The sequence below is a fragment of the Pan paniscus genome, chromosome 20, assembly GCF_029289425.2.
Source record: "Pan paniscus chromosome 20, NHGRI_mPanPan1-v2.0_pri, whole genome shotgun sequence".
NCBI classification, from domain to species: Eukaryota; Metazoa; Chordata; class Mammalia; order Primates; family Hominidae; genus Pan; species Pan paniscus.
The window spans coordinates 8,289,150-8,314,729 of record NC_073269.2 but is presented as its reverse complement, the minus strand read 5'-3'; the positions used below and the strand labels follow the sequence as shown (position 1 = coordinate 8,314,729).

At 51.2% G+C, this 25,580-nt stretch overlaps 1 protein-coding gene across 1 annotated transcript in view; it reads right to left on the bottom strand.

Annotated features, from left to right (window-relative positions):
• The window catches only part of ATCAY (ATCAY kinesin light chain interacting caytaxin), a 47,737-nt gene that overhangs the window by 10,734 nt on the left and 11,423 nt on the right, over positions 1 to 25,580 (bottom strand). Inside the window, exons 3-9 of the mRNA XM_008972621.5 lie at positions 15,082 to 15,140; positions 11,954 to 12,175; positions 9,689 to 9,874; positions 9,238 to 9,340; positions 7,728 to 7,859; positions 6,475 to 6,561; positions 3,513 to 3,611 (exon numbers count right to left, since the gene is read on the bottom strand). Coding sequence (XP_008970869.3) covers positions 3,513 to 3,611; positions 6,475 to 6,561; positions 7,728 to 7,859; positions 9,238 to 9,340; positions 9,689 to 9,874; positions 11,954 to 12,175; positions 15,082 to 15,140 — 888 coding nt within the window. The remainder of the gene's footprint in view (positions 1 to 3,512; positions 3,612 to 6,474; positions 6,562 to 7,727; positions 7,860 to 9,237; positions 9,341 to 9,688; positions 9,875 to 11,953; positions 12,176 to 15,081; positions 15,141 to 25,580) is intronic.

Below are 25,580 nucleotides of genomic sequence, written 5' to 3'. Positions count from 1 at the left end.
ATCCACCCACCTCGGCCTCCCAAAGTGCTGGGATTACAGGCGCGAACCACCGCGCCCGGCCTCTTCTCTGTTTTTTAGACAGGTTCTCATTCTGTCATAGCCCAGACTGGAGTGCAGTGGCATGAACTCACTTGTAGCCTCCAACTCCTGGGCTCAAGCGATCCTCTGGCCTCAGCCTCCCAAAGTGCTGGGATTACAGGCATGAGCCACCACACCTGGCCCATAGATGCATTTTTGATTATAAATGTTTATGTGTTGGCTGAGCACGGTGGCTCACGCCTATCATCCCAGAACTTTGGGAGGCCGAGGCGGGCAGATCACTGAGTTCAGGAGACTGAGACCATCCTGGCCAACATGGTGAAACCCTATCTCTACTAAAAATACAAAAATTAGCTGGGCGTGGTGGCAGGTGCCTGTAATCCCAGCTATTCGGGAGGCTGAGGCACGAGAATCCCTTGAACGTAGAAGCTGGAGGATATGGTGAGCCGAGATTGCGCCATTGCGTTCCAGCCTAGGCAACAGAGTGAGACTCTGTCTAAAAAAAAAAAAACAGAAAACCCCAACAAAACAACAACAACAAAAAACAGGCTGGGCGCGGTGGCTCACGCCTGTAATCCCAGCACTTTGGGAGGCTGAGGTGGGGAGTTTGAGACCAGCCAGGCCAACATGGTGAAACCCCATCTCTACTAAAAACACAAAAAAATTAGCCGGGCATGGTGGTGGGCGCCTGTAGTCCCAGCTACTCAGGAGGCTGAGGCAGGAGAATTGCTTGAACCCGGGAGGTGGAGCTTGCAGTGAGCCAAGATAGCGCCACTGCACTCCAGCCTGGGTGACAGAGTGAGACTCCATCTCAAAAAAGCAAAGCAAAGCAAAAGAAAACAAAACAGTATGGTGGTTCCTCAAAAAAACAGAATTATCAGCAATTCCACTTGTGGGTATATACTCATTAGAATTGAAAGTAGGGTCTTACAGAGATATTTGTACATCTACGGTCAGAGGTGAGTAGCATGAATATTCACAAGAGCCAAAAGGTGGAAACAACCCAATTGTCCATTGATGGACAAATGGATTAACAAAATGTGGTCCATTCACGCAATGGAATATTATTCAGCCATGAAAAGGAAGGACATTCTGACACAGGCTACAACGTGGATGCACCTTGAGGACGTCATGCTCAGTGAGAGACGTCAGACACAAAAGGACAAATCCTGTGTGGATCCATTCCTAGGAGGTCCCTAGAGTTGTCAGACTCCCAGAGGCAGAAAGTAGGATGGGGGCTGCCAGGGGTTGGGATGTGGAATGGGGAGTGAGTGTTTCATGGAGACAGAGTTTCAGTTTGGGAAGATGAGAACATTCTGGAGAGGGCCGGGTGCAGTGGCTCATGCCTGTAATCCCAGCACTTTGTGAGGCCAAGCCAGGCAGATCAACTGAGGTCAGGAGTTCAAGACCAGCCTGGCCAACATGGCAAAACTCCGTCTCTACTAAAAATACAAAAATTGGCCAGGTGTGGTGGCTCACGCCTGTAATCCCAGCACTTTGGGAGGCTGAGGTGGGCGGATCACCTGAGGTCGGGAGTTCGAGACCAGCCTGGGCAACAAGAGTTAAACTCCATCTCAAAAAAAAAAAAAAAAAAATTAGCTGGGCATGGTGGCGGGTGCCTTAATCCCAGCTACTGGGGAGGCTGAGGCAGGAGAATCACTTGAACCCAGGAGGTGGAGGTTGCAGTGACCCGAGATCGTGCCACTGCCCTCCAGCCTGGGCAACAGAGCAAGACTCCATCTCAAAAAAAAAAAAAAAAAAGGTCTGGAGAGGATGGTGGTGATGGCTGCACAAATATGTGAATGTGCTTTTAGAAATGGCTAAGATAGGCCGGGCGCAGTGGCTCACGCCTGTAATCCCAGCACTTTGGGAGGCCGAGGCCGGTAGATCATCTGAGGTCAGGGGTTTGAGACCAGCTTGACGAACATGGAGAAACCCTGTCTCTACTAAAAATACAAAAAAAAAAAAAAAAAAAAATTAGCCAGGCATGGCGGCTCATGCCTGTAATCCCAGCTAGTTGGGAGGCTGAGGCAGGAGAATCACTTGAACCCGGGAGGCGGAGGTTGTGGTGAGCCGAGATGGCGCCATTGCACTCCAGCCTGGGCAACAAGAGTGAAACTCCTTCTCAAAAAATAAATAAATAAATAAAATTTAAAAAGGAATGGCTAAGATGGCAAGTTCTATGTTACGTGTATTTTACCACAATAAAAAATGTACGTTTAAGGAGATTTTTGCAGCATGAACCTAGGGGAGGTGCCGATGATATGACATTCAGTGAAAAACAACAGGACTTGAAGCTGCCCATCCCTTCCCCAAGCTCCGGGGGGTCCCTGAGGGGCTCCAGGAAATAAAATGGGTGGGTTCTAGTTCCTCCCTTCCAAGTCTGCGTTTCCCCTCATTGCTGGCTCCTGGCAGCCAGGGGGACCCGGTGGGGGGGTGTTGGGGGTGACAGAGTTTGACTGTATCTCCACCCAAATCTTTTTTTTTTTTTCTTGAGACGGAGTTTCACTCTTGTTGCCCAGGCTGGAGTGCAGTGGTGCGATCTCGGCTCACCACAACCTCTGCCTCCCAGATTCAAGCGATTCTCCTGCCTCAGCCTCCTCAGTATCTGGGATTACAGGCATGCACCACCACACCTGGCTAATTTTTGTATTTTTAGGAGAGACAGGGTTTCACCATCTTGGCCAGGCTAGTCTCGAACTCCTGACCTCAAGTGATCTGCCTGTCTCAGTCTCTCAAAATGCTGGGATTACAGTGCTGGGATTATAGGTGTGAGCCACCTTGCCTGGTCTCTTCACCCAAATCTCATCTTGAATTGTAGCTCTCATAATTCCCTCCTGTTGTGGGAGTGACCTGGTGGGAGGTCACCGAATCATAGGGGCAGGTCTTTCCTGTGCTATTCTCGCGACAGTGAGTAAGTCTCACGAGATCTGATGGTTTTATAAAGGGGAATTTGCCTGTACAAATTTACTTCTCTTCTCTGCCGCCATGGGAGACGTGCCTTTTGCACCATGATTGGGAGGCGTTGCCAGCCATATGGAATTGTGAGTCCGTTAGCCCTTTTTTTTTTTTTTTTTTTTTTTTTTTTTTGCGACGGAGTCTCGCTCTGTGGCCCAGGCTGGAGTGCAGTGGCGCGATCTCGGCTCACTGCAAGCAAGCTCTGCCTCCGGGGTTCACGCCATTCTCCTGCCTCAGCCTCCCGAGTAGCTGGGACTACAGGCGCCCGCCACCATGCCCGGCTAATTTTTTGTATTTTTAGTAGAGACGGGGTTTCACCATGTTAGCCAGGATGGTCTCGATCCCCTGACCTCGTGATCCGCCCGCCTCAGCCTCCCAAAGTGCTGGGATTATAGGCAGGAGCCACCGCGCCCGGCCCCTTAAACCTCTTTTGTAAATTGCCCTGTCTCAGGTGTGTCTTTATCAGCAGCACGAAAACAGACTAATACGGCGGGGTGGACTGTGGGGCCACTCACTGCAGGACGCAGTCTGGGATCTGGACGTGTTCCATAGGGATGAGTTGCTCCAGGTCTTCCAAGCTGTGCACGTACTGGATCTTGTTGATGAACTTGACGCTGGCGGGGGGAGAAGGAGGGAGAGGTCTGAAATGCAACCCATGGGGTGGGGGTTACCTAGGTCCAGACAGAGCCATGGCGACAGGGATGCCCACAGGACCCCACTCCAGGATGCCCCAGTGCAGACGACGACACCTCCCTCCCGCCTGATGACAGCCTTAATTCTCCTGCACCCCATGCATGGAGTGGAGACCCCGGGTCTGCGCCGAGGCCCTTGCAAGCAGGGCCATGCACCTGACATGGGTCCCTGCAATGAGGATCTTGTTGGAAGGAAGTCAGGAGGTAGGGAGATTGTCTTAGGCTCTACAGGCTGTTTTCCCATCATCTCTAAAAGTTGCTCGTCTGTGTTAATTTTTCCCAGGGATGCTTTCTCTCCATGTCACCGCACAGGACGGCACAGCCAACACTCAGCTGGGCACAAGAAGGGGGCACACGGGGCTGCCCATTGATTCTCTGTTATTGTTATTTTTTGACACAGAGTCTTGCTCTTCACCCAGGCTGGAGTGCAGTGGTGTGATCTCGGCTCACTGCCACCTCTGCCTCCCCGGTTCAAGCGATTTTCCCTGCCTCAGCCTCCCGAGTAGCTGGGACTACAGGCATGCACCACCACTCTCGGCTAATTTTGTATTTTTAATGGAGATCGGGTTTCATCATGTTGGCCAGGCTAGTCTCCAACTCCTGACCTCATGTGATCTGCCTGCCTCTAACTCCCAAAGTGCTGGGATTACAGTCATGAGCTACCCTGCCTGGCCCAATTCTCTGTTTTTCAGGGATGAATGGTTCTTTCCCTTCTTTCCCTTCCAACCCTGAATTCTGGCCATCTGATACCATGTGGTGTTTCATCACCAGCACGTCATGGTATTTTTTTTTTTTTAAGAGACAGAGTCTCACTCTGTCACCCAGGCTGGAGTGCAGTGGTGTAATCATGGCTCACTACAGCCTCGACCTCCTGGGCTCAAGTGATCCTCCTCCCTCAGCCTCTGAGTAGCTGGGATCACAGGTGCGCGCCACCAGGCCTGGCTAATTAAAAAAAAAATTTTTTTGTAGAGATGGAGGTCTTGCTATGTTGCCCAGACTGGTCTTCAACTCCTGGCCTCAAGCGATCCTCCTGCCTCGGTCTCCCAAAGTGTGGGATTACAAGCCTGAGTCACCACACCTGGCCGTATTTAAAAAAAATTTTTTTTCACTTTGGGAGGCCAAGGCAGGCGGATCACGAAGTCAGGAGATCGAGACCATCCTGGCTAACACGATGAAACCCCATCTCTACTAAAAATACAAAAAGTTAGCTGGGCCTGGTGGCGGGCGCCTGTAGTCCCAGCTGCTCGGGAGGCTGAGGCAGAATAGCGTGAACCCAGGAGGCGGAGCTTGCAGTGAGCTGAGATCACGCCACTGCACTCCAGCCTGGGCGACAGAGTGAGACACCGTCTGAAAAAAAAAAAAAATTTTTTTTGTAGAGACAGGGTCTTGCTATGTCACCCAGGCTGGTCTCGAACTCCCGGGCTCAAGCGATCCTCTCATCTCGACCTTCCAAAGTGTTGGGCGTGAGCCATGGCGCCCGGTGAAGAGTGACAGAATTACTGGGTTCGTGCAAGAGTGATTGCAGTTTTTGTAATGAAAATATGGCAAGAACCTCAATTATTTTTGCACCATCCTAATATCTACATTAAAGGCAAAGGTAGTCTATGTTACTGAATTCTGGAATATAGAGGAGCAAATGCAATTATCTTAGACTGAAATGCGTGTTTACCGTTTTGCCTGTTGATTCATTATTAGCTAAAATGATCCATAATTAGTGTATTCCTCATCTCATTTCGCTAATATGCAAATAAGCCCCTTCAGGGTACTTAGCAGTCCTTGAAAACAGCATGTTTAAAGAGTCTTCCTTGAAAATCGGGCCTGCTGTGAATGTGTCCTGTTGTTCAAGGGAAAGTGAAGCCCTCGTCTCTTTCGCTCATCCCAGATTTGTAACTGGGAACGTGAACATTAGGAATCTTTATTCAATTCAATGTTTTGCATTAGATTAAATTAAATTTGCATGACATTTTATTGGATTGAATAGGGCATTTAACATGCCTAATTTTATTTCACTTGTTCTGTTTTACTATATGTTTAATATAGTAACTATATATGATATACATTATAGAATATATGTAGTTTTAAATTTTAAATTTGTTATTAGTCATATTATTTATTTATTTATACATACATATATATATTTTTTATTTTTAGAGACAGGGTTGTTTTGCTCTGTCTCCCAGGCTGGAGTGCAGTGGAGTGATCATAGCTCACTGCAGCCTCTACCTCCTGGGCTCAAGTGATCCTCCTGCCTCAGCCTCCTGAGTAGCTGGGACTACAGGCATGTGATGCCATGCATGACTGATTTTCTTTTGAGACAGGGTCTCACTCTGTCATCCAGGCTGGAGTACAGTGGCTCGATCACGGCTCATTGCAGCCTTGATCTCCTGGGCTCAAGCCATCCTCCCACTTGAGCCTCCCAAGTAGCTGAAGCTACAGGTGTGCACCACCACGTCCTGCTAATTTTTGTATTTTTTGTAGAGATGGGGGTTTTGCTATGTTGCTCAGGCCGGCCTCAAACGATCCTCCCACCTCAGCCTTCTGAGTAGCTGGGATTACAGGTGTCAGCCACTGTGCCTGGCTGTGTGCAATTTAAAACTGTTTAAAGCAATAATATGTATTCATCACAGAGAAGCTGGAACATGCACATCAAACACACACATGGATGCACACACACAGATGCACACACGCACACATGTGCATACATGCACACACAAATGCATGCATACACACACACACACATGCACACTGAGGCCACTGGACTCGGGTTGCAGCCTCCCCGTCTCACCTGATGAAAGGGCGAGAGATGGCCAGCACCGTCCGAATGAACCACGAGGGGTGGACGATGATCAAGGACTTCAGGTTTTTCCGCAACCTGTGTGGGGCCGCAAAGGAAGCAAGATGGGCTCCTGGGGCGAGCCCTGGGGAGGGAGGAGCTGGGTGGGACGGGAGAGCCACAAGCAAGCATTCGTCTCTCTGCTCATTCCACATGTGGTCTCCAGGTACCTGTCAAATCCCTGCCCCCATCCAAGACATGGAGGTCCTATGGTGGGATAGAGACACACCCTTTGAGTCCCTAAGACCCTCAGGTGGATGAGGTAGGTAGAGACCCCATGGTGCAGAGCAGGTGAACCAGGTTGGTAGTTATTTGAGCAGCCAAGATGCCCTAGGAGGGACCAGCCTGTCCTTGGAGCCTCCCTCCACTAACCTGGGTGCAAGGATGGATTGGCTGGCTCAATTTTAATGTCACTCTGAGGCTATTTACAATAACTCAGGGGTGGAAGCAACCCATGTGCATCAAGAGATGAATGGAATGGACAAACCAAATGTGGTATGTCCATACAGTGGAATATTATGCAGCCATGAAAAGGAAGGAGGCTCTGACACAGGCTACAATGTGGATGCACCCTGAGGGCATCACACTCAGTGAGGAAAGCCAGACACAAAAGGACAAATCCTGTGTGATTCCAGTCCTAGGAGGTCCCTAGAGTCATCAGATTTACAGAGACAGGAAGTAGGATGGGGGGTGCCGGAGCCTGGGGAGAAGGAATAGGGAGTGAGTGTTTCATGGGGACAGAGTCTCGCTCTGTTGCCCAGGCTGGAGTGCAGTGGCATGATCTTGGCTCACTGCAACCTCCACCTCCTGGGTTCAAGTCATTCTCCTGCCTCAGCTTCCCAAGTAGCTGGGACTACAGGCATGCGCCACCACACCCAGCTAATTTTTGAATTTTTTTAGTAGAGATGGGGTTTCCCTATATGTTGGCCAGGCTGGTCTTGAACTCCTGACCTCAGGTGATCCACCCACCTTGGCCTCCCAAAGTGCTGGGATTAGAGGTGTGAGCCCCCTTGCCCGGCCTAAAAGTTTTTCTGTAGAGACAGGGTCTTGCTGCATTGCCCAGGCTGGTCTCAAACTCCTGGGCTCAAGGGACCTTCCCACCTCAGCCTCCCAAAGTGCTGGGATTCCAGGTGTGAGCCACCATGTCCGGCCCCCTGGGTGACTTTCATGCCCCCACTGTGCTTCCTGAGGCATCCCCACTTCACCTCCGGTCGATCATCTGGTAGCACTTCTTCAGCCAGCCGATTCCAGGCATCCTCCGCCGGGGCGTGGCACCGTTCAGGTACACGATCATGTAGTCCTCAGCCACCAGGAGCTCTAAGCTGCTGATGACGTACCTGCTCACGGGGCACAGAAGGCAGGGACCCAACATGGAGGGGTCCAGGGTCAGGACACCTGCGGTGCCGACCCTGCCTGCCTTCACTCCTACCCCTGGCTGGGTCAGCCCCACCGGTCCAGGTGTTGTCTGCTGTCCTGGCAGACTGCAGGGTGGGAGAGGACGTGGATGATCCCAGCACACTCCACATGAGTGTCAGCGGGCATCCTCATAGGGCGGTTACTCTTTTATTGAGTCGTTTTTTTTTTTTTTGAGACGGAGTCTCGCTGTCGCCCAGGCTGGAGTACAGTGGTGAGATCTCGGCTCCCTGCAAGCTCCGCCTCCCGGGTTCACGCCATTCTCCTGCCTCAGCCTCCCGAGTAGCTGGGACTACAGGCGCCCGCCACACACCCGGCTAATTTTTTGTACTTTTAGCAGAGACGGGGTTTCACTGTGTTAGCCAGGATGGTCTCGATCTCCTGACCTCGTGATCCGCCCGCCTTGGCCTCCCAAAGTGCTGGGATTACAGGCGTGAGCCACTGCGCCCGGCTAGTCTTTTTTTTTTTTTTTTTTGAGATGGAGTTTCGTTCTTGTCGCCCAGGCTGGAGTGCAGTGGGGCGATCTTGGCTCACTGCAACCTCCGCCTCCTGGGTTCAAGCGATTCTCCTGCCACAGCCTCCCTAGTAGCTGGGATTACAGGCGCCTGCCACCGAGCCCGGCTAAGTTGTAGTTTTAGTAGAGGCAGGATTTCACTATGTTGGCCAGGCTGGTCTCTAGGCCTTGCTTTATTTTTATTTTTATTTTTTTTTGAGACAGGGTCTCACTCTGTCACCCAGGCTGGAGTGCAGTGGTGCCATCGCAGAGGGGGAAGAGGAGGAGGAAGGGGAAGAGGATGGGGAGGAGGAGGATGGGGGGGGGAGGAGAGGGAAGCAGAGGAAGACGAGGGAAGGAGGAGAAGGAGGAGGAAGGGGGGAGAAAGGGGAGGAAGAGGAGGAGAAGGAAGAGGAGGGGGGAGGAGGAGAGGGAAGGGGAGGAGGAGGGGGAGGAGGAAGGGGAGGAGGAGGGGGGAGGGGGAAGGGGAGGAGGAGGGGGGAGGGGGAAGGGGAGGAGAAGGAGGAGAAGAAAGGGGAAGGGGGAGGAAGGGGAGGAGGAGGAGGACAGTGAGGAGGAGGGGAAGGAGGAGGAGGAGGACGGGGAGGAGAACAGGGTGGCCCAGAGGGAAGGCCACTGTGAGCCTCAGGGCCAGCAGGGACTCAGATCAAGGTCTGTGGCCGCGACGCCCTTCCCTGGTGCCAGGCAGGCTTCCTAGGGCCACAGTGCAATCCTTGCAGCCTGGTGCCCCTGTGGCCAGGGAGGCATCAGAGCTGGCCCGAGGCTGCTCGCCGCGGGCGGGGACTCACAGGAAGAGGTTCTCCATGATGTAGTGGTAGTCGGCGAGGCTGCTGTCTGGAAGGAAGCAGGCTGCGAAGACGATGATGGCGTTGAGGCCTTCGCCGTAGTACCCTGAGGAGAGGCAGCCAATCGGCAACGTCAGAGTCCTCTCCCAGCCCTGAGCTGCCTCCCGCGCACCACCCACCACGTCCCGGTGCCCACACGCTCGGGAGGGCATGGCTCCGAGCCACAGCAGCCAGCGACCCCTTAGCCAGTCTCTGCCTTCGCTGGGGAGTGACAACGACCATCAGGGGCCCCCAATGCGCCTGCCTGACCATGCACGCCTTGCCCACAGTCCGTCCACCCCAAGCGAGTTGACGGCTTAACATCCCCGTGCATCAGACAGGGGCACTGACGAACCCCCTGTTGCCCAGTGGGCCGGGCTGGAGCCCCAAGGGGGCACCGAGGGGCGGGTCTCACCTCCGTGGGTGACCACTTTCATGTAAGGCCGGATCATGTGCAGGTCTATACGGTGCTCTTGCTCCCCAATGATCACTGTCCGCCACAGGCGTCCGTTGGCGGCACTGCCGTCCTCCGTCGTGCCGTCTCCAAATAGATCCGCGCTGTCCCCGGGCATGTTCTTGGCGGTGGCCACGGGGGTGTCGTCTAGAAGCAGGTGGTGGAGAGTCGCATGGATGCCAGAGTCCAGATATCTCCTGCCCTCCTGCTCCGCCTTCCTTCCCCTCTCCCGCCTCCCTTGCTGCCGGGACCCACAAGTCCTTCGCTTCTCCCCACCTGGCTGCCCTGCTGACCCATTTTCCTCTCCTACTCCCCTTTCAAGGCCTGGCTCAAATGCCGCCTCCTCCAGGAAGCCTTTCTGGACATTCCCTTTGCTGGCCTCCCAGAGCACTCTGTTGGTTAAGGACCTGTGTCCTGGAGCTTCTCAGAGCTGGCGAATGCATCTGCTTCATCAAACCACGAGGATACTCGGGGCATGCATGCTTGGTTTTTACTCTCCCAGGAGCCTGGCACACAGAGAGCAGTCCTCCTGCCTCAGCCTCCCAGATACATGGGACTACAGTTGTGCACCACCACACCCAGCTAATTTTTATATTTTTGTAGAGATGGGGTTTCAATATGTTGCCCAGGCTGGTCTCAAACTCCTGGCCTTAAGCGATCCTCCTACCCTGGCCTCCCGAAGCTCTGGGATTACAGGAATGAGCCACTACATTGTCCTTAATTTTTTTCTTTTCTTTCTTTTTTTTTTTTTTTGAGAGAGTCTCGTTCCATCGCCCAGGCTGGAGTGGAGTGGTGCGATCTCTGCTCACTGCAGCCTCTGCCTCCAGAGTTCAAGCGATTCTCCTGCCTCAGCCTCCCGAGTAGCTGGGACTACGCACGCCACCACGCCCGGCTAATTTCTGTATTTTTAGTAGAGATGGAGCTTCACCATGTTGGCCAGGCTGGTCTCAAACTCCTGACCTCAGGTGATCTGCCCACCTCAGCCTCCCAAAGTGCTGGGATTACAGGCGTGAGCCACTGCGCCTGGCCTTTCGTGGTCTGTCTTTCTGATGATCTGTGTGTGCAGGTAGGGACCAGGACCATCTCTTCTTATCATAGCCCTGCCATATACCCCACGCCTGAATCAGGACTTGCCCTGGAGTAAATGGTCAAAAAGTATTTGTTGCATACATCGAAGGCAGTTTGTTGGGATCTTGGTCGCCTTTGAGATTCTGATGAAAGCCACGTTCTGCAGAAAAATTCACAAGCCCACAAGAAAAATATGCATCAAATTGCAGGGGCAGGCTGGGCGCCGTGGCTCACACCTGTGATCCCAGCACTTTGGGAGGCCGAGGTGGGTGTATCACTTGAAGTCAGGAGTTTGAGACCAGCCTGGGCAACATGGGAAAACCCCATCTCTACTAAAAATATAAACATCAGCCGGGAGTGGTAGTGCATGCCTGTAATCCCAGCTACTCGGGAGGCTGAGGCAAAAGAATCGCTTGAACCCGGGAGGTGGAGGATGCAGTGAGCTGAGATCACACCACTGCACTCCAGCCTGGGCGACAGAGTGAGACTCTGTCTCAAAAAAAAAAAACAGTTGCAGGAGCGGGTGGACCCTCCTCCTAGCACCCCTCCTATTCTGCTATCGAACAATAGAACTTATTCCTTCTGTCTAACTGTATGTTGGTACCCATTCACCAACCTCTCTCTCTCTTTTTTTTTTTTTTTGAGACGGAGTCTCGCTCTGTCGCCCAGGCTGGAGTGCAGTGGCGCGATCTCAGCTCACTGCAAGCTCCGCCTCCCGGGTTCACACCATTCTCCTGCCTCAGCCTCCTGAGTAGCTGGGACTTCAGGTGCCCGCCACCATGGCCGGCTAATTTTTTGTATTTTAGTAGAGACGGGGTTTCACTGTGTCAGCCAGGATGGTCTCGATCTCCTGACCTCGTGATCTGCCCGCCTCGGCCTCCCAAAGTGCTAGGATTACAGGCATGAGCCACTGCGCCCAGCCACCTCTCTCTTTTTTAAAAATTTTATTTTTGAGACAGGGTCTCACTCTGTTGTCCAGGCTGGAGTGCAGTGGCATGATCACGTCTCACTGCAGTCTTGATCTCCTGGGTTTAAGGCTAGACAGCTTAGAGCCCCTGCCCCACTTGTGACTCTCTGAGCCTATGGGAATCCAGAGACGGAAAGGTGGGGTGGCGGGGGGTGGGCTCCAGCAGGCCCCAGAGAGACCCCGAACTTTACCTTCCCACTCCAGTTCGTTGCCATTCCCCAGGAACTCCAGCGAGTCAGTCTCATCGGGGGTCTCGATGTCATCCACGTTAATATCCAGGTCATCAGGGGTATCCAAGAAGTCATCGGACAGCAGGGACCCCTCACTCTGATCCAGAGAAATGTTGATCTCTGGGGCCACCAGCGTCTTCCTCTTACGATGCGCTCCGTTGAAATTTAGCGTGTTGGGAGGAGCTGCAGGGAAATGAGAAAAATGGAAAACATCTTTGCTTTCTCTCTTTTACCTTCCCCCCATTTTCCTACCTGGTGGAAGCTGTTTCATCATGCAGGAATGGGAAGAGAGGGTGGGCTCCCTTCTGTATCCATGCCATTGGCGGGGGTGGGCAGAATTAAACAGACATCATCCTGACAGGGGTGAATGTTATAACCTCTGTCCTGTGGGCAAGCCTCAGAGATTAAGGGGATGGATGCTTGGACATTGGGCAGACATGAGTTCAAAGCCTGACTTTGGGCCGGGTGCGGTGGCTCACGCCTGTAATCCCAGCACTTTGGAGGCCGAGGCGGGCAGATCACCTGAGGTCAGGAGTTCGAGACCAGCCTGGCCAACATGGCGAAACCCCATCTCTACTAAAAATATAAAAATTAGCCGGGCACGGTGGCGGCGCCTGTAATCCCAGCTGCTTGGGAGTCTGAGGCAGGAGAATCACTTGAGCCCAGGAGGCGGAGGTTACAGTGAGCCAAGATCGTACCATTGCACTCCAGCCTGGGTGACAGAGTGAAACTCTATCTCAAAAATAAATAAATAAATAAATAAAGGAGAAGAGACATATCTCTTGTGCAGACAAATTGTGAAAGCAGCCCATCTTCTTCTAGGCTTTCTGTGACTCTCACCCTCCTGTCTCCACTCATGAGGATCCTGTAAGGAGGTCAGGCCACCTGGATAATATAGGATCCAGGATAGTCTCCTATTTTAATCAGAGTGCTCCAGGGAAACAAATCCAATAGGACGTGTGCGTGTGTGTGTGTGTGTGTGTATACATATTTTTTTCCTATATATATGGAAAAAAAAAGAGAGAGGGAGAAATTTATTTTAAGGAATTAGCTCGTGTGGTCACAGAGACTGACAAGTCCTCGATCGGCAGGGCAGGCCAGCAGGCGGGACGCCTAGGGAAGAGTTGATGTTGCAAAACCGTCCGCAGGCAGAATTGTCTCTGCCGGGGGGAACCTCAGTCTGTTTCTCTTAAAACCTTCAACTGATTAGACGAGGCCCACCCACATCACAGACGGCTGCCTGCTTTAATCCAAAGTCTGCTAATTTATTTTGTTTTATTTATTTGTTTATTTATGTATTTATTTTTTTGAGATGGAGTCTCACTCCGTTACCCAGGCTGGAGTACAATGGTATGATCTCAGCTCACTGCAACCTCCGCCTCCCAGGTTCAAGTGATTCTCCCACCTCAGCCTCCCAAGTAGCTGGGATTACAGGCATGCGCCACCAAGCCTGACTAATCTTTTTTTGTTTTGTTTTGTTTAGACAGAGTCTCGCCTTGTCACCCAGGCTGGAGTGCAATGGCACAATCTCAGCTTGCTGCAACCTCTGTCTCCTGGGTTCAAGTGATCCTCATGCCTCAGCCTCCCGAGTGACTGGGATTACAGGCAAGTGCCACAATGCCCGGCTAATTTTTTTTTTTTTGTGTGTGTGTCTTTAGTAGAGATGGGGCTTCACCATGTTGGCCAGGTTGGTCACAAACTCCTGACCTCGTGATCTGCCCGCCTCGGCCTCCCAAAGTGCTGGGATTACAGGCGTGAGCCACTGCGACCTGCCTTTTTTTTTTCTTTTCTTTTTAAATAGAGACAGGCGGCTGGGCGCAGTGGCTCACGCCCGTAATCCCAACACTTTGGGAGGCCAAGGTGGGAAGATGGCTTGAGCCCAGGAGTTCAAGAGCAGCCTGGGCAACATAGTGAGACACCATCTCTACAAAAAACTACAAAAATTAACCAGCCGTGGTGGTGTGCATCTGTAGTCCCAGCTACTCAGGAGGCTGAGGCAGGAGGATCTCTTGAGCCCAGGAGGCTGAGGCTGCAGTGAGCCATGATCACGCTACTGCACTCCAGCGTGGGCGATACAGTGAGGATCTGTCTCCAAAAAAATTTTGTTTGGCCCTCACAGGTTTATTTTCCATATTCTGCTTAACTGAATGTCGTTAAGTGGGGCTGGCTGCCAGATCCTCCCCAGACCCCACCTCTCCCCACGGTGCCAACCTGGGCCCTTTCCGTGCCTCCGGAGGCACGTTGCAATTGCCAGGTTATGGCTAAAACTCTCCTGTGGCCGCCCAGGACTCCCATCCCCGGGATCTGGGGCTTCAGAGCCTGATACATTATGATTTTTTTCCTCTGCTGAAGAAAAAACATGCCAGGCGTGGTGGCTCACGCCCGTAATCCCAGCACTTTGGGAGGCTGAGGCAAGAAGATGGCTTGAGCCCAGGAGTTCAAGAGCAGCCTGGGCAACATAGCTAGATCCCATTTCTACAAAAACTACCAAAATTAGCCAGCCATGGTGGTGTGCACCTGTAGTCCCAGCTACTCAGAAGGCTGAGGCAGGAGGATCTCTTGAGCCCTGGAGGTTGAGGCTGCAGTGAGCCATGATCATGCCACTGCACTCCAGCCTGGATGACAGAGTGTGACCCGGTCTCCCAAAAAATGTATATATTTGGGTCCAATATAATGTATTACACATTAAAATGTATATGTTTAGAGCTCCAGATAGCAGAGCCTCCCAGTGCACCCTTGGCTGTGCTGACTTTGTGCCTCCAGGGCATTTGGCATCACCTCATTTAATCCTTACATGCCCCCTCTGCGAGAAGCTTGCTACCTACATTTAGTAGACGAGGCATTGGAGGCACAGAGAGGCTGAGTGACTAGCACAGGGACACACAGCAACACAGCGTGCTGGCTTCATGACAGCGCCATCATCCACTGTGTCTCTCACCCACCACGGCCACTTCCACCATAGACCCCAGGAGAGAACATTCTACCCACGGTGTGTGGCCTCTGACATTTCTACAGTTACAGCCCCAGGCAGGGCTGAAACCCGGCAACACTGAGCCTGTTTCCGCCCTTCTGTGGACGTGGAAACTTACAGGATGTGTCTTCCACCGGGCTGCCAAGCAGTTCCACCCCCGTCTCTTCTGGGAGTGGCCTGCGGACCCATCCAGGAACGGGCATCAGTCGCCGGGCACCAGAGATTCAGGCAGAGGACAGTGGAGTGGCCCAGACAGGTCCAGCCAGGCGAGTCAGACAAGAACAAAAGCAAAACACATTTAGTTCTGGAGAATCACTGGACCTAAATATATACATTTTTTTGGAGACAGAGCCTCACTGTATCGCCCAGGCTGGAGTGCAGTAGCGTGATCATGGCTCACTGCAGCCTCAACCTCCTGGGCTCAAAAGATCCTCCTGCCTCAGCCTCCTGAGTAGCTGGGACTACAGGTGCACACCACCACGGCTGGCTAATTTTTGTAGTTTTTTGGTTTTTTTAGAGATGGGGTCTCACTATGTTGCCCAGGTTGCTCTTGAACTCCTGGGCTCAAGCCATCTTCCCACCTCGGCCTCCCAAAGTGTTGGGATTACGGGCGTGAGCCACCACAAGCGCATGTTTTTTCTTTTTCTTCTATTTTTTTCTTTTGAGACAGAGTCTCGCTCTGTCGCCCAGGCTGGATGGAGTAGAGTGGCATGATCTCGTCTCACGGCAACCTCCGCCTCCCGGGTTCAAGCAATTCTTCTGCCTCAGCCTCCCAAGTAACTGGGACTACAGGTGCCCGCTACCATGCCCGGCTAATTTTTGTATTTTTAGTAGAGACGGGGTTTCACCATATTGGCCAGGCTGGTCTGGAACTCCTGACCTTGCGATCTGCCCACCTCGGCCTCTCAAAGTGCTGGGATTACAGGCATGAGCCACCGCGCCCGCCCAGCATGTTTTTTCTTTAGCAGAGGAAGAAAATTATAACGCATCAGGTCTGAAGGGCTTCTTTTAGATCATCAAATTTATATTAAGCCTTTTGGAGATTTTTGCACGGCTTGAGGAGAATGAAGGTTTTTCCCCAGCATCACATGACTTCAAAAACTTTGAAATAAGTTAATAAGTTGAATTCTCTCTAGGGCGACCCTGCGGGATTTGGTCTCTGATGAGTTGTTGACTCTCAAATGCAGCAAAAAGTATTAAAAATAAATAAATAGATAAAAACCCCCACAAAAACCTGAGTCAACCAGAAGAGATCTCTATGTCAATGCTGGAACAGTTTGTGCAACCAAATAATGAAATATTGAATTATAACCCAAGATGTAAAATAAATGTCTATGAGTCCATACGGATATAAATAAGTCACTGAACAAATAAACAGGAGAGAAGAGACACATTTCTTGTGCAGAAGAATTGGAAATAGTTTATGTACAGGTCTGCCCTCAAGAAGATGAAGGATAGGCCGGGCGCGGTGGCTCACGCCTGTAATCCCAGCACTTTGGGAGGCCGAGGCGTGCGGATCACGAGGTCAGGAGATCAAGACCATCCTGGCTAACATGGTGAAACCCCGTCTCTACTAAAAATACAAAAAAAATAGCGGGGCGTGGTGGCAGGTGCCTGTAGTCCTAGCTACTTGGGAGGCTGAGGCAGGAGAATGGCGTGAACCCGGGAGGCGGAGCTTGCAGTGAGCCGAGATCGTGCCACTGCACTCCAGCCTGGGCCACAGAGCGAGACTCTGTCTCAAAAAAAAAAAAAAAAAGAAGATGAAGGATAACTCTGTGTAGGCTGTGTATAGTGATGTCATTCCAAAAAATACAGGATGGGCCGGGTGCAGCAGCTCACGCCTATAATCCCAGCACTTTGGGAGGCTGAGGCAGGAGGATCACTTGAGCTCAGGAATTCGAGACCAGCCTGGACAACATGGTGAAACGCCATCTCTACTAAAAATACAAAAATTGGGCAGGCATGGTGGAGGACACCTGTAATCCCAGCTATCAGGAGGCTGAGGCAGGAGAATCGCTTGAACCCGGGAGGCGGAGGTTGCAGTGAGCCGAGATCGTGCCACTGCTCTCCAGCCTGGGTGACAGAGTGAGACTCCGTCTCAAAACAAACAAACAAACAAAACTATCAAGGGCATCAAAACAAGAAAGACAGGGAGACTGCCACAGTCCAGAGGAGTGTCAGGAGATGTGATAACTAAATGTCATCTGGGATCCTGGATGGGGTTGTGGGGCAGAGGGAAAAGGACATTAGGCCAGCCTGGGCAACATGGCGTAACTCTGTCTCTACAAAAAATACAAAGATTAGCTGGATGTGGTGGCGCCTGTAGTCCCAGCTACTCTGGAGGCTGAGGTGGGAGGACTGCTTGAGCCTGGGAGGTGGAGGCTGCAGTGAGGTATGATGGCACCACTGCACTCCAGCCTGGATGACAGAATGAAACCCTGTCTCTTAAAAAAAAAAAAGAGAGAGAAAAGAAAAAAAAAAGAGGGCATTAGGAAAAACTTTGAAAATCTAAAAAAGCATGGACTTTGGTAACTAATAACCAATATTGATCAATACTGTTATTGATCAATGTTGATTATCAATAACCAATAGTATCAATATTGATTCATCAATTGTGACAAATATAAAATATACACAGCTAATATAAGATGTTAATTATGGGAGAAACTAGGTGCCCAGTCTACAGGAATTCTCTGTACTAACTTTGCAACTTTTTCTTTCTTTTTGAGACAGAAATGCTGGGATTACAGCACGAGCCACCGCACCCGGCCCCGGATCACTTCTTGAAGCCGCAGCCCGTGCTGCCCGAGTTTGACTCAGGAGCACTGGCTCCTTGGCTACCCTGGGAAATATTCCATTCCGGGCAGAACATTTTGCAAGGGGCTGCCAGAGGTCCTAGCGGCAGGGCGTGCTGACTCAGGAAAGCCAGGCTACAGCTTAATTCGTCTCTGTAACTCAGCATTCCTGGTTCAGCTGCAAGGCAAGCTGTTTAGATGGAAGGGCGGTGGAATGCATGTTCCTTTCCTTTAAAAAAAATGATTTATTGGCCGGGCGTGGTGGCTCGTGCCTGTAATCCTGGCACTTAGGGAGGCCGAGGCGGGCGGATCACCTGAGGTCAGGAGTTCAAGACTAGCCTGGCCAAAATGGTGAAACCCAGTCTCTACTAAAAAATACAAAAATTATCCGGGCGTGGTGGTGCGTGCTTGCAGTCTCAGCTACTGGGGAGGCTGAGGCAGGAGAATCACTTGAACCGTGCAGGCGGAGGTTGCGGTGAGCCGAGATCGTGCCATTGCACTCCAGCCTGGGCAACAAAGTGAGACTCTCTCTCAAAAAAAAAAAAAAAAAAAAAGATTTATTCCCTCATTTCTGTTCCACTTAGGGCATGAGCTGTTAACCTTTTTGGGGCGGAATCTATTTATGCTTTTTCCCTCTCCCTTTCCCTCCCTCTCTTTTCTCTATTCATCAAATGTTTTTGCATAACCACTGCGTCTCCAGTGCATCTATGGGGCTTGGAGGTAAAGGAGGAATCAGATGTCACCCTCCTCCTGTTCATGGCAAAGATCAAAATGGAGCGGATTCCCAAAGGAAATGAAAACATCTGTTCACACGAAAACTCATACTTGAATGAACATAATTCATAAAAACCAAAAAGTGGAAACAATTCAAGAGTCCATTGACGGCCAGGCACGGTGGCTCACGCCTGTCATCCTGGCACTTTGGGAGGCCGAGGAGGGCACATCATGAGGCCAAGAGATTCAGACCATCCTGGCCAACACGACGAAACCCTGTCTGTACTAAAAATACAAAAATTAGCTGGACATGGTGGCGCATGCCTATAATCCTAGCTACTTGGGAGGCTGAGGCAAGAGGATCACTTGAACCTGGGAGGTGGAAGTTGCAGTGAGCTGAAATCACGCCACTACACTCCAGCCTGGGGACAGAGTGAGACTCTGTCTCAAAAACAAACAAACAAACAACACCAGTCCATTAACAGCTGACTGGATCAACAAATGTGGTATATCCATTCAATGGAATACTATTTAGCCCTGAAAAGGAACAGGGCTCTGACACAGACCACAGCATGGATGCACCTTGAGGACATCATGCTCAGTGAGAGATGCCAGACACAAAAGGCCACACAGTGTGTGATTCCAATTACATGAAATGTTGGCTGAGTGTGGTGGCTTATGCCTGTAATCCCAGCACTTTGAAAGGCTGATGCGGGCGGGTTCATTGAGCCCAGGAGTTCAAGACCAGTCTGGGCAACATGGCGAAAGCCCGTCTCTACTAAAAATACAAAACAATTAGCTGGGTGTGGTGGTACACGTCTAGTTCCAAGTACTCAGGAGGCTGAGGCAGGAGGATTGCTCTAACTTGGGAGGTCGAGGCTGCAGTGAGCTATGATTGCACCACTGCACTCCAGCCTAGGTGAAAGAGTGACACCCTGCTCAAAAAAGAAAAGAAAAGAAAAAAAAAGAGATGTTTAGAACACGTAAATTCTCACAGGAAGTAGATGTGTGGTCACCGGGGTTGGGGGAGAGGGATGAAAATGGGGCTGACTTAGTAGATAGGATTTCCTCTCACGGTGATGAAAATGTCTTCAAATTAGATAGATGTGGGGTTGCAGAACATTATGAATGGACTCTGCCACTGAATCATGAACTTTAAAATGATGAATTCATGTTATGAGAATTCCACCTCAATTTTTTATATTTTTTAAATTTTATTTTACTTATTTAATTTTTGAGACGGAGTTTCACTCTTTTGCCCAGGCTGGAGTGCAGTGGCACAATCTTGGCTCACTGCAACCTCCATCTCCCGGGTTTAGGTGATTCTTGTGCCTCAGCCTCCAGAGTAGCTGTGATTATAGGCGCCCACGACCACGCTCAGCTGATTTTTGTGTTTTTAGTAGAGATGGGGTTTCACCACGTTGGCCAGGCTGGTCTCGAACTCCTGAGCTCAGGAGATCCACCTGCCTCGGCCTCCCAAAGTGCTGAGATTACATGCGTGAGCCACTGTACTTGGCCTCACCTCAATTTTTTAAAAAGCAAGCTTTGGCTGGGCATGAGGTGGCACACGCTTGTAATCCCAGCACTTTGGGAGGCTGAGGTGGGAGGATCCCTTGAGCCCAGGAGTTTGAGATCAGCCTGGGCAACACAGTGAGACTCCATCTCTATAAAAAATAAAAAGCCAGGCATGGTGGCATGTCCCTGTAGTCCCAGCTATTTGGGAAGCAAAGGTGGGAGGATCAGCTGAGCCCAGGAGGTCAAGGCTGCAGTGAGCCATGATCGAGCCACTGCACTCCAGCCTGGATGACAGAGCGAGGCGATATAGATAGATATAGATATAGATATAGATATAGATATAGATTTTGCTATATATATATATAGATTTTGCTATATATATATATATAGCAAACTTCAAAGAAAGGACTGAAGAATGAACTGACCTGCTCATTCAGAAGGTTAACCCAAACCAGGGCTGCAAAATTGCAGGCTGATGGCTGATGCACCAAGCCCAGTTATGTCCCACCCATATAGCATTTAAAAACATTTTCCATTTGCTGTCAAAGAAGAGATGCAAAAAGTCTAGATTTCTGGCTGGGCGTGGTGGCTCATGCCTCAGTAATCCCAGCGCTTTGGGAGGCTGAGGCGGGTGGATCATCTGAGGTCAGGAGTTCGAGACCAGCCTGGTCAGCATGGCAAAACCCTGTCTCTAATAAAAACACAAAAATTAGCCGGGCATGGTGGCGGGCGCCTGTAATCCCAGCTATTGGGGAGGCTGAGGCAGGAGAATCACTTGAACCTGGGAGGTGGAGGTTGCAGTGAGCCAAGATCATGACACTGCACTCCAGCCTGGGCAACAGAGCGAGACTCCGTCTCAAAACAAACAAACAAACAAACAACCACTTGCCCAGCCAGGGTCCCTGTCCAGCCACCATCTCCTCCCGCCAGAGGAAAGCCCCATCGCTTTGCAGCCGGCACTGCCTTCGATTCTCAAGATGTGATTTAGCCTCATAACCTTGGATGGTCCACACAGACTCTACGTAGGCTGTGAACTGAGTGGACCATTGCTGGGCTGCAGCTGAAATATGAAGCTGTAGAAAGCATCTCAGGCCGGGCGCAGGGCCTCATGCCTGTAATCCCCGCACTTTGGGAGGCCGAGGCAGGTGGATCTTCTGAGGCCAAGAGTTCAAGACCAGCCTGGCCAACATGGTGAAACCCCGTCTCTACTAAAAACACAAAATTAGCTGGGTGTGGTGGCACGTGCCTGTAATCTCAGCTACTCGGGAGGCTGAGGCAAGAGAATCGCTTGAACCCGGGAGGTGGAGGTTGCAGTGAGCTGAGACCGTGCCACTGCACTCCAGCCTGAGTGACAGAGTGAGACTCTGTCTCGAGAAAAAAAAAAAAAAAAAGAAGGATGTGATTCAGCCTCACAATGTTGGATGGTCCACACAGATTCTACATCGGCCGTGAACTGGGTGGACCACTGCTGGGCTGCAGCTGAAATGTGAAGCTGTAGAAAGCATCTCAGACTGGGCCCAGGGGCTCATGCCGGTAATCACAGCACTTTGGGAGGCTGAGGAGGGAGGATCACTTAAGCCCAAGAGTTGAAGACAAGCCTGGCCCACACAGCAAGACCCCATCACTACTAAAAATTTAAAAATCAGCCCAGCATGATGGCTCATGCCTGTAATCCCAGCTACTCAGCAGGCTGAGGTGGGAGGATCTCTTGAGCCTAAGAGTTCAAGACTAGCCTGGGCAACATAGTGAGACCCCATCTCTACAAAAAAATACAACATAATAGCCAGGCATGGTGGCATGCACTTGTAATCCCAGCTACTAAGGAGGCTGAGGCAGGAGGATCGTTTGAGTCCAGGAGTTTGAGGCTGCAGTGAGCTGTGATTGGCACCACTGCACTCCCGCCTGAGCAACAGAGCAAGAGTCTATCAAAAAAAAAAAAAAGAAAGAAAGAAAGAAAAGAAAAAAAGGAAGCATCTCAGCGGCACATACTGGGAAAGTGAGGAAAGCAGGAGAAAGGGTGGGAATGCCTAAGAGAGTCTCAGAGAGTCTGAGCACAACCCCCAGCCCTGCCACTCCATCCAGCGCTATGAGTCTGGGTGGTGCCTTCTCCTCCCTGAGCCTCTCTTTTCCTCATCACTAAAATGGGGGCCGGGCGCGGTGGCTCACGCCTGCAATCCCAGCACTTTGGGAGGCCGAGGCGGGCAGATCACCTGAGGTCAGGAGTTCGAGACCAGCCTGGCCAACGTGGTGAAACCCCATCTCTACTAAAAATACAAAAATTAGCTGGGTGTGGTGGTGCATGCCTGTAACCCCAGCTACTCAGGAGGCTGAGGCAAGAGAATGGCTTGAACCCAGGAAGCGGAGGTTGCAGTGAGCTGAGATCGTGCCATTGCACTCCAGCCTGGCGACAGAGTGAGACTCCGTCTCAAAAACAAAAACAAAAACAAAAACAAAAACTGCAGCATTAGCTCTTACCTGACAGTTTCCAGCCTGCCCTATGGATTTTGGACTTGGTGGTTCCCAGGATTGTGCAAAGCAATTCCTGGCTTGAGACCATGTATATAAAGGAAGACAATAAGCAAATAAGTGAACAAGGCAGATAGTGATGCTTGCGGCAAAGAAAATGAATGAAATAAAGGAGAGGAGAGAGAGAGAGAAAAATCTGTGGGGTGGTCAGGGAAGGCCTCATTGAGGAGGCAGCTTTTTTTTTTTTTTTTTTTGAGACAGGGTCTTGCTCTGTTGCCCAGCCTGGAGCACAGTAGTGAAATCATAGCTCACTGCAGCCTCAAATTCCTGGGCTCAAGGGATCCTCCTCTTTCAGTCTTCTGAGTAGCTGGGACCCTAGGTGTGCACCACCACACCCGGCTAATTATAAAATTTTTTGTAGAGACAGGGTCTTACTATGGTGCCTAGGCTGGTCTTGAATTTCACGTTTCAAGCAATTCTCCTGCCTCAGCTTCCTAAAGTGATGGGATTACAGGAGTGAGCTGCCACACCTGGTTAATTTTTCAGGTTTTTTCAGTTTTTTTTTTTTTTGCAGACACAGGGTCTCGCCATGTTGCCCAGGCTGGTCTCAAATTCTTGGGCTCAAGCCATCCTCCTACCTCAGCCTCTCAAGTAGCTGGGACTACCAGCACACACTACTATGTCCAGCTAATTTTTTTTTTTTTGAGTCTCACTCTCACCCAGGCTGGAGTGCAGTGGCGCGATCTCAGGTCACTGCAAGCTCCGCCTCCCGGGTTCACGCCATTCTCCTGCCTCAGCCTCCCGAGTAGCTGGGACTGCAGGCGCACGCCGCCACGCCCGGCTGATTTTTTGTATTTTTAGTAGAGACGGGGTTTCACCGTGTTAGCCAGGATGTTCTCGATCTCCTGACCTCGTGATCTGCCCGCCTCGGCCTCCCAAAGTGCTGGGATTGCAGGCGTGAGCCACCGCGCCCGGCCGCCCAGCTAATTTTTATATTTTTCTGCAGATGGGGTCTTGCAGGCTGGTCTTGAACTCCTGGGCTCAAGTGATCCTCCCGCCTTGGCCTCCCAAAGCGCTGGGATTACAGGAGTGAGCCACTGTGCCTGGCTGGAAGCGACTTTTAAGTGTAGACTTTTAAGCATGATGTTGGCGTCCTGCAGAGACCAGGCAAGAGCACTCCAGATGGAAGGCACTGCAGAGGCCCAGGCTCCGGGACTGGAATAAGCTTGCCAAGTTCAAGGGCAGATCAGAAAGCAGACTCAGGGTGCCTGGCGCAGAGAGAGCAGTGGGGGAGGAGGGAGTGGTTGGAGGATGGAGGGTAGGGAGGGAGGGAGGGCCAGGGAGAGGCAGTGCCTCGGGGATGGGATGAGGTCCTGAGGCTGAGCTGCCAGTTGCAGTGGATGTTCAGGAAAGGTTTAAGATCATGCAGAACTGGAGAAGCCGACATGGCAGGGCTCCAGGCTCCCTGAAGGAAGACCCACTGCTCTGGAACATGGGTGGAGCAAGCTCTCCCCGCCTGTTCACGGAGCTACAGTTTCCAAGGTCAGGTGAGATCCTGTTACTTCCGCAAGCTCCAGGAGAACCGCAGACTCTCCAGACTTGGAGATCCCCTCCGTGGCCCTGGGGTATAATATATCCACTTAGCCCTCTGCAGAGCCGGCTCTCAAAGTCCATGATGGGCAATCCAGGTAAAAAGTGGAAATCCTAGCCGGGCATGGTGGCTCACACCTGTAATCCCAGCACTTTGGGAGGCCGAGGCAGGTGGATCACAAGGTCAAGCGATCAAGACCAGCCTGGCCAACATGGTGAAACCCCGTCTCTACTAAAAATACTAAAATTAGCCTGGCATGGTGGCACATGCCTGTGGTCCCAGCTATAGCTACTTGGGAGGCTGAGGCAGGAGAATCGCTTGAACCCAGGAGGCGGAGGTTGCAGTGAGCTGAGATCATGCTACTGCACTCCAGCCTGGGCGACAGAGCAAGTCTCCGTCTCAAAAAAAAAAAAAAAAAAAGAAAAGTGGGGGTCCCCCCCACATGCAAGATGCACAGCGTGGCTTCGTCCTGCTGAGGTGGGTTGGAACGTGTTCCCCCAAAAGAGATAAGTTTAAGTCCCAGTGCCTGGTGAGACACATGCCCCAGTAAACACACAACCCAGTATACTCAACCTGATGCAATGAGTGGTCCCAGATTGGGTCTTGGACCCAGGGTTTGGGGCAGGGGCTTTAGCTAAATAGGGACATGGGACATTATTGGTACAATTGAGGGTAAATTTTTTTTTTTGGAGACAGAGTCTTGCTGTGTTGCTCAGGCTAGAGTGTGGCGGCACAATCTCGGCTCATTCCAACTTCTGCCTCCTGGGTTAAAGCAATTCTCTTGCTTCAGCCTCCCCAGTAGCTGGGATTACAGGTGCCCGCCACCACACCCAGTTGATTTTTGTATTTTTAGTAGAGACGGAGTTTCACCATGTTGGCCTAGGCTGGTCTTGAACTCCTGACCTCAGGTGATCCACCTGCCTTGGCCTCCCAAAGTGCTGGGATTACAGATGTGAGTCACCGCACCCAGCCCTGAGGGCTGACTTTGATATAAAAGGAGCAAAATGTTAACAATTGTATAATCCTACTAAAGGTATGCAGATATTCTTTATATCATTCTTGTAATTTTTTTCCAAGTTTGGAAGTATATCAAATAGGCCAGGCGCAGTGGCTCATGCCTGTAATCCCAGCATTTTGGGAGGCTGAGGTGGGAGGATCATTTGAACCCAGGAGTTTGAGACCAACCTGGGCAACACAGTGAGACCCTGTCTCTACAGAAAATAAAACATAGCTGGGTGTGGTGGCATATGCCTGTGGTCCCAGGTATTCAGGGGGCTGCAGTGGGAGGATCGCCTCAGCCTGGGATGTGGAGGCTGTAGTGAGCTATGATCGCACCACTGCACTCCAGCCTGGGTGACAGAGCAAGACCCCGTCTGGAAAAAAAAAAAAAATTAAAAAGTTACAAGCAGCTGGGCATGGTGGCTCACGCCTGTAATCCCAGCACTTTGGGAAGCTGAGGCGGGTGGATCACTTGAGGTCAGTAGTTCGAGACCAGCCTGACCAATATGGTGAAACCCCATCTCTGCTAAAAATACA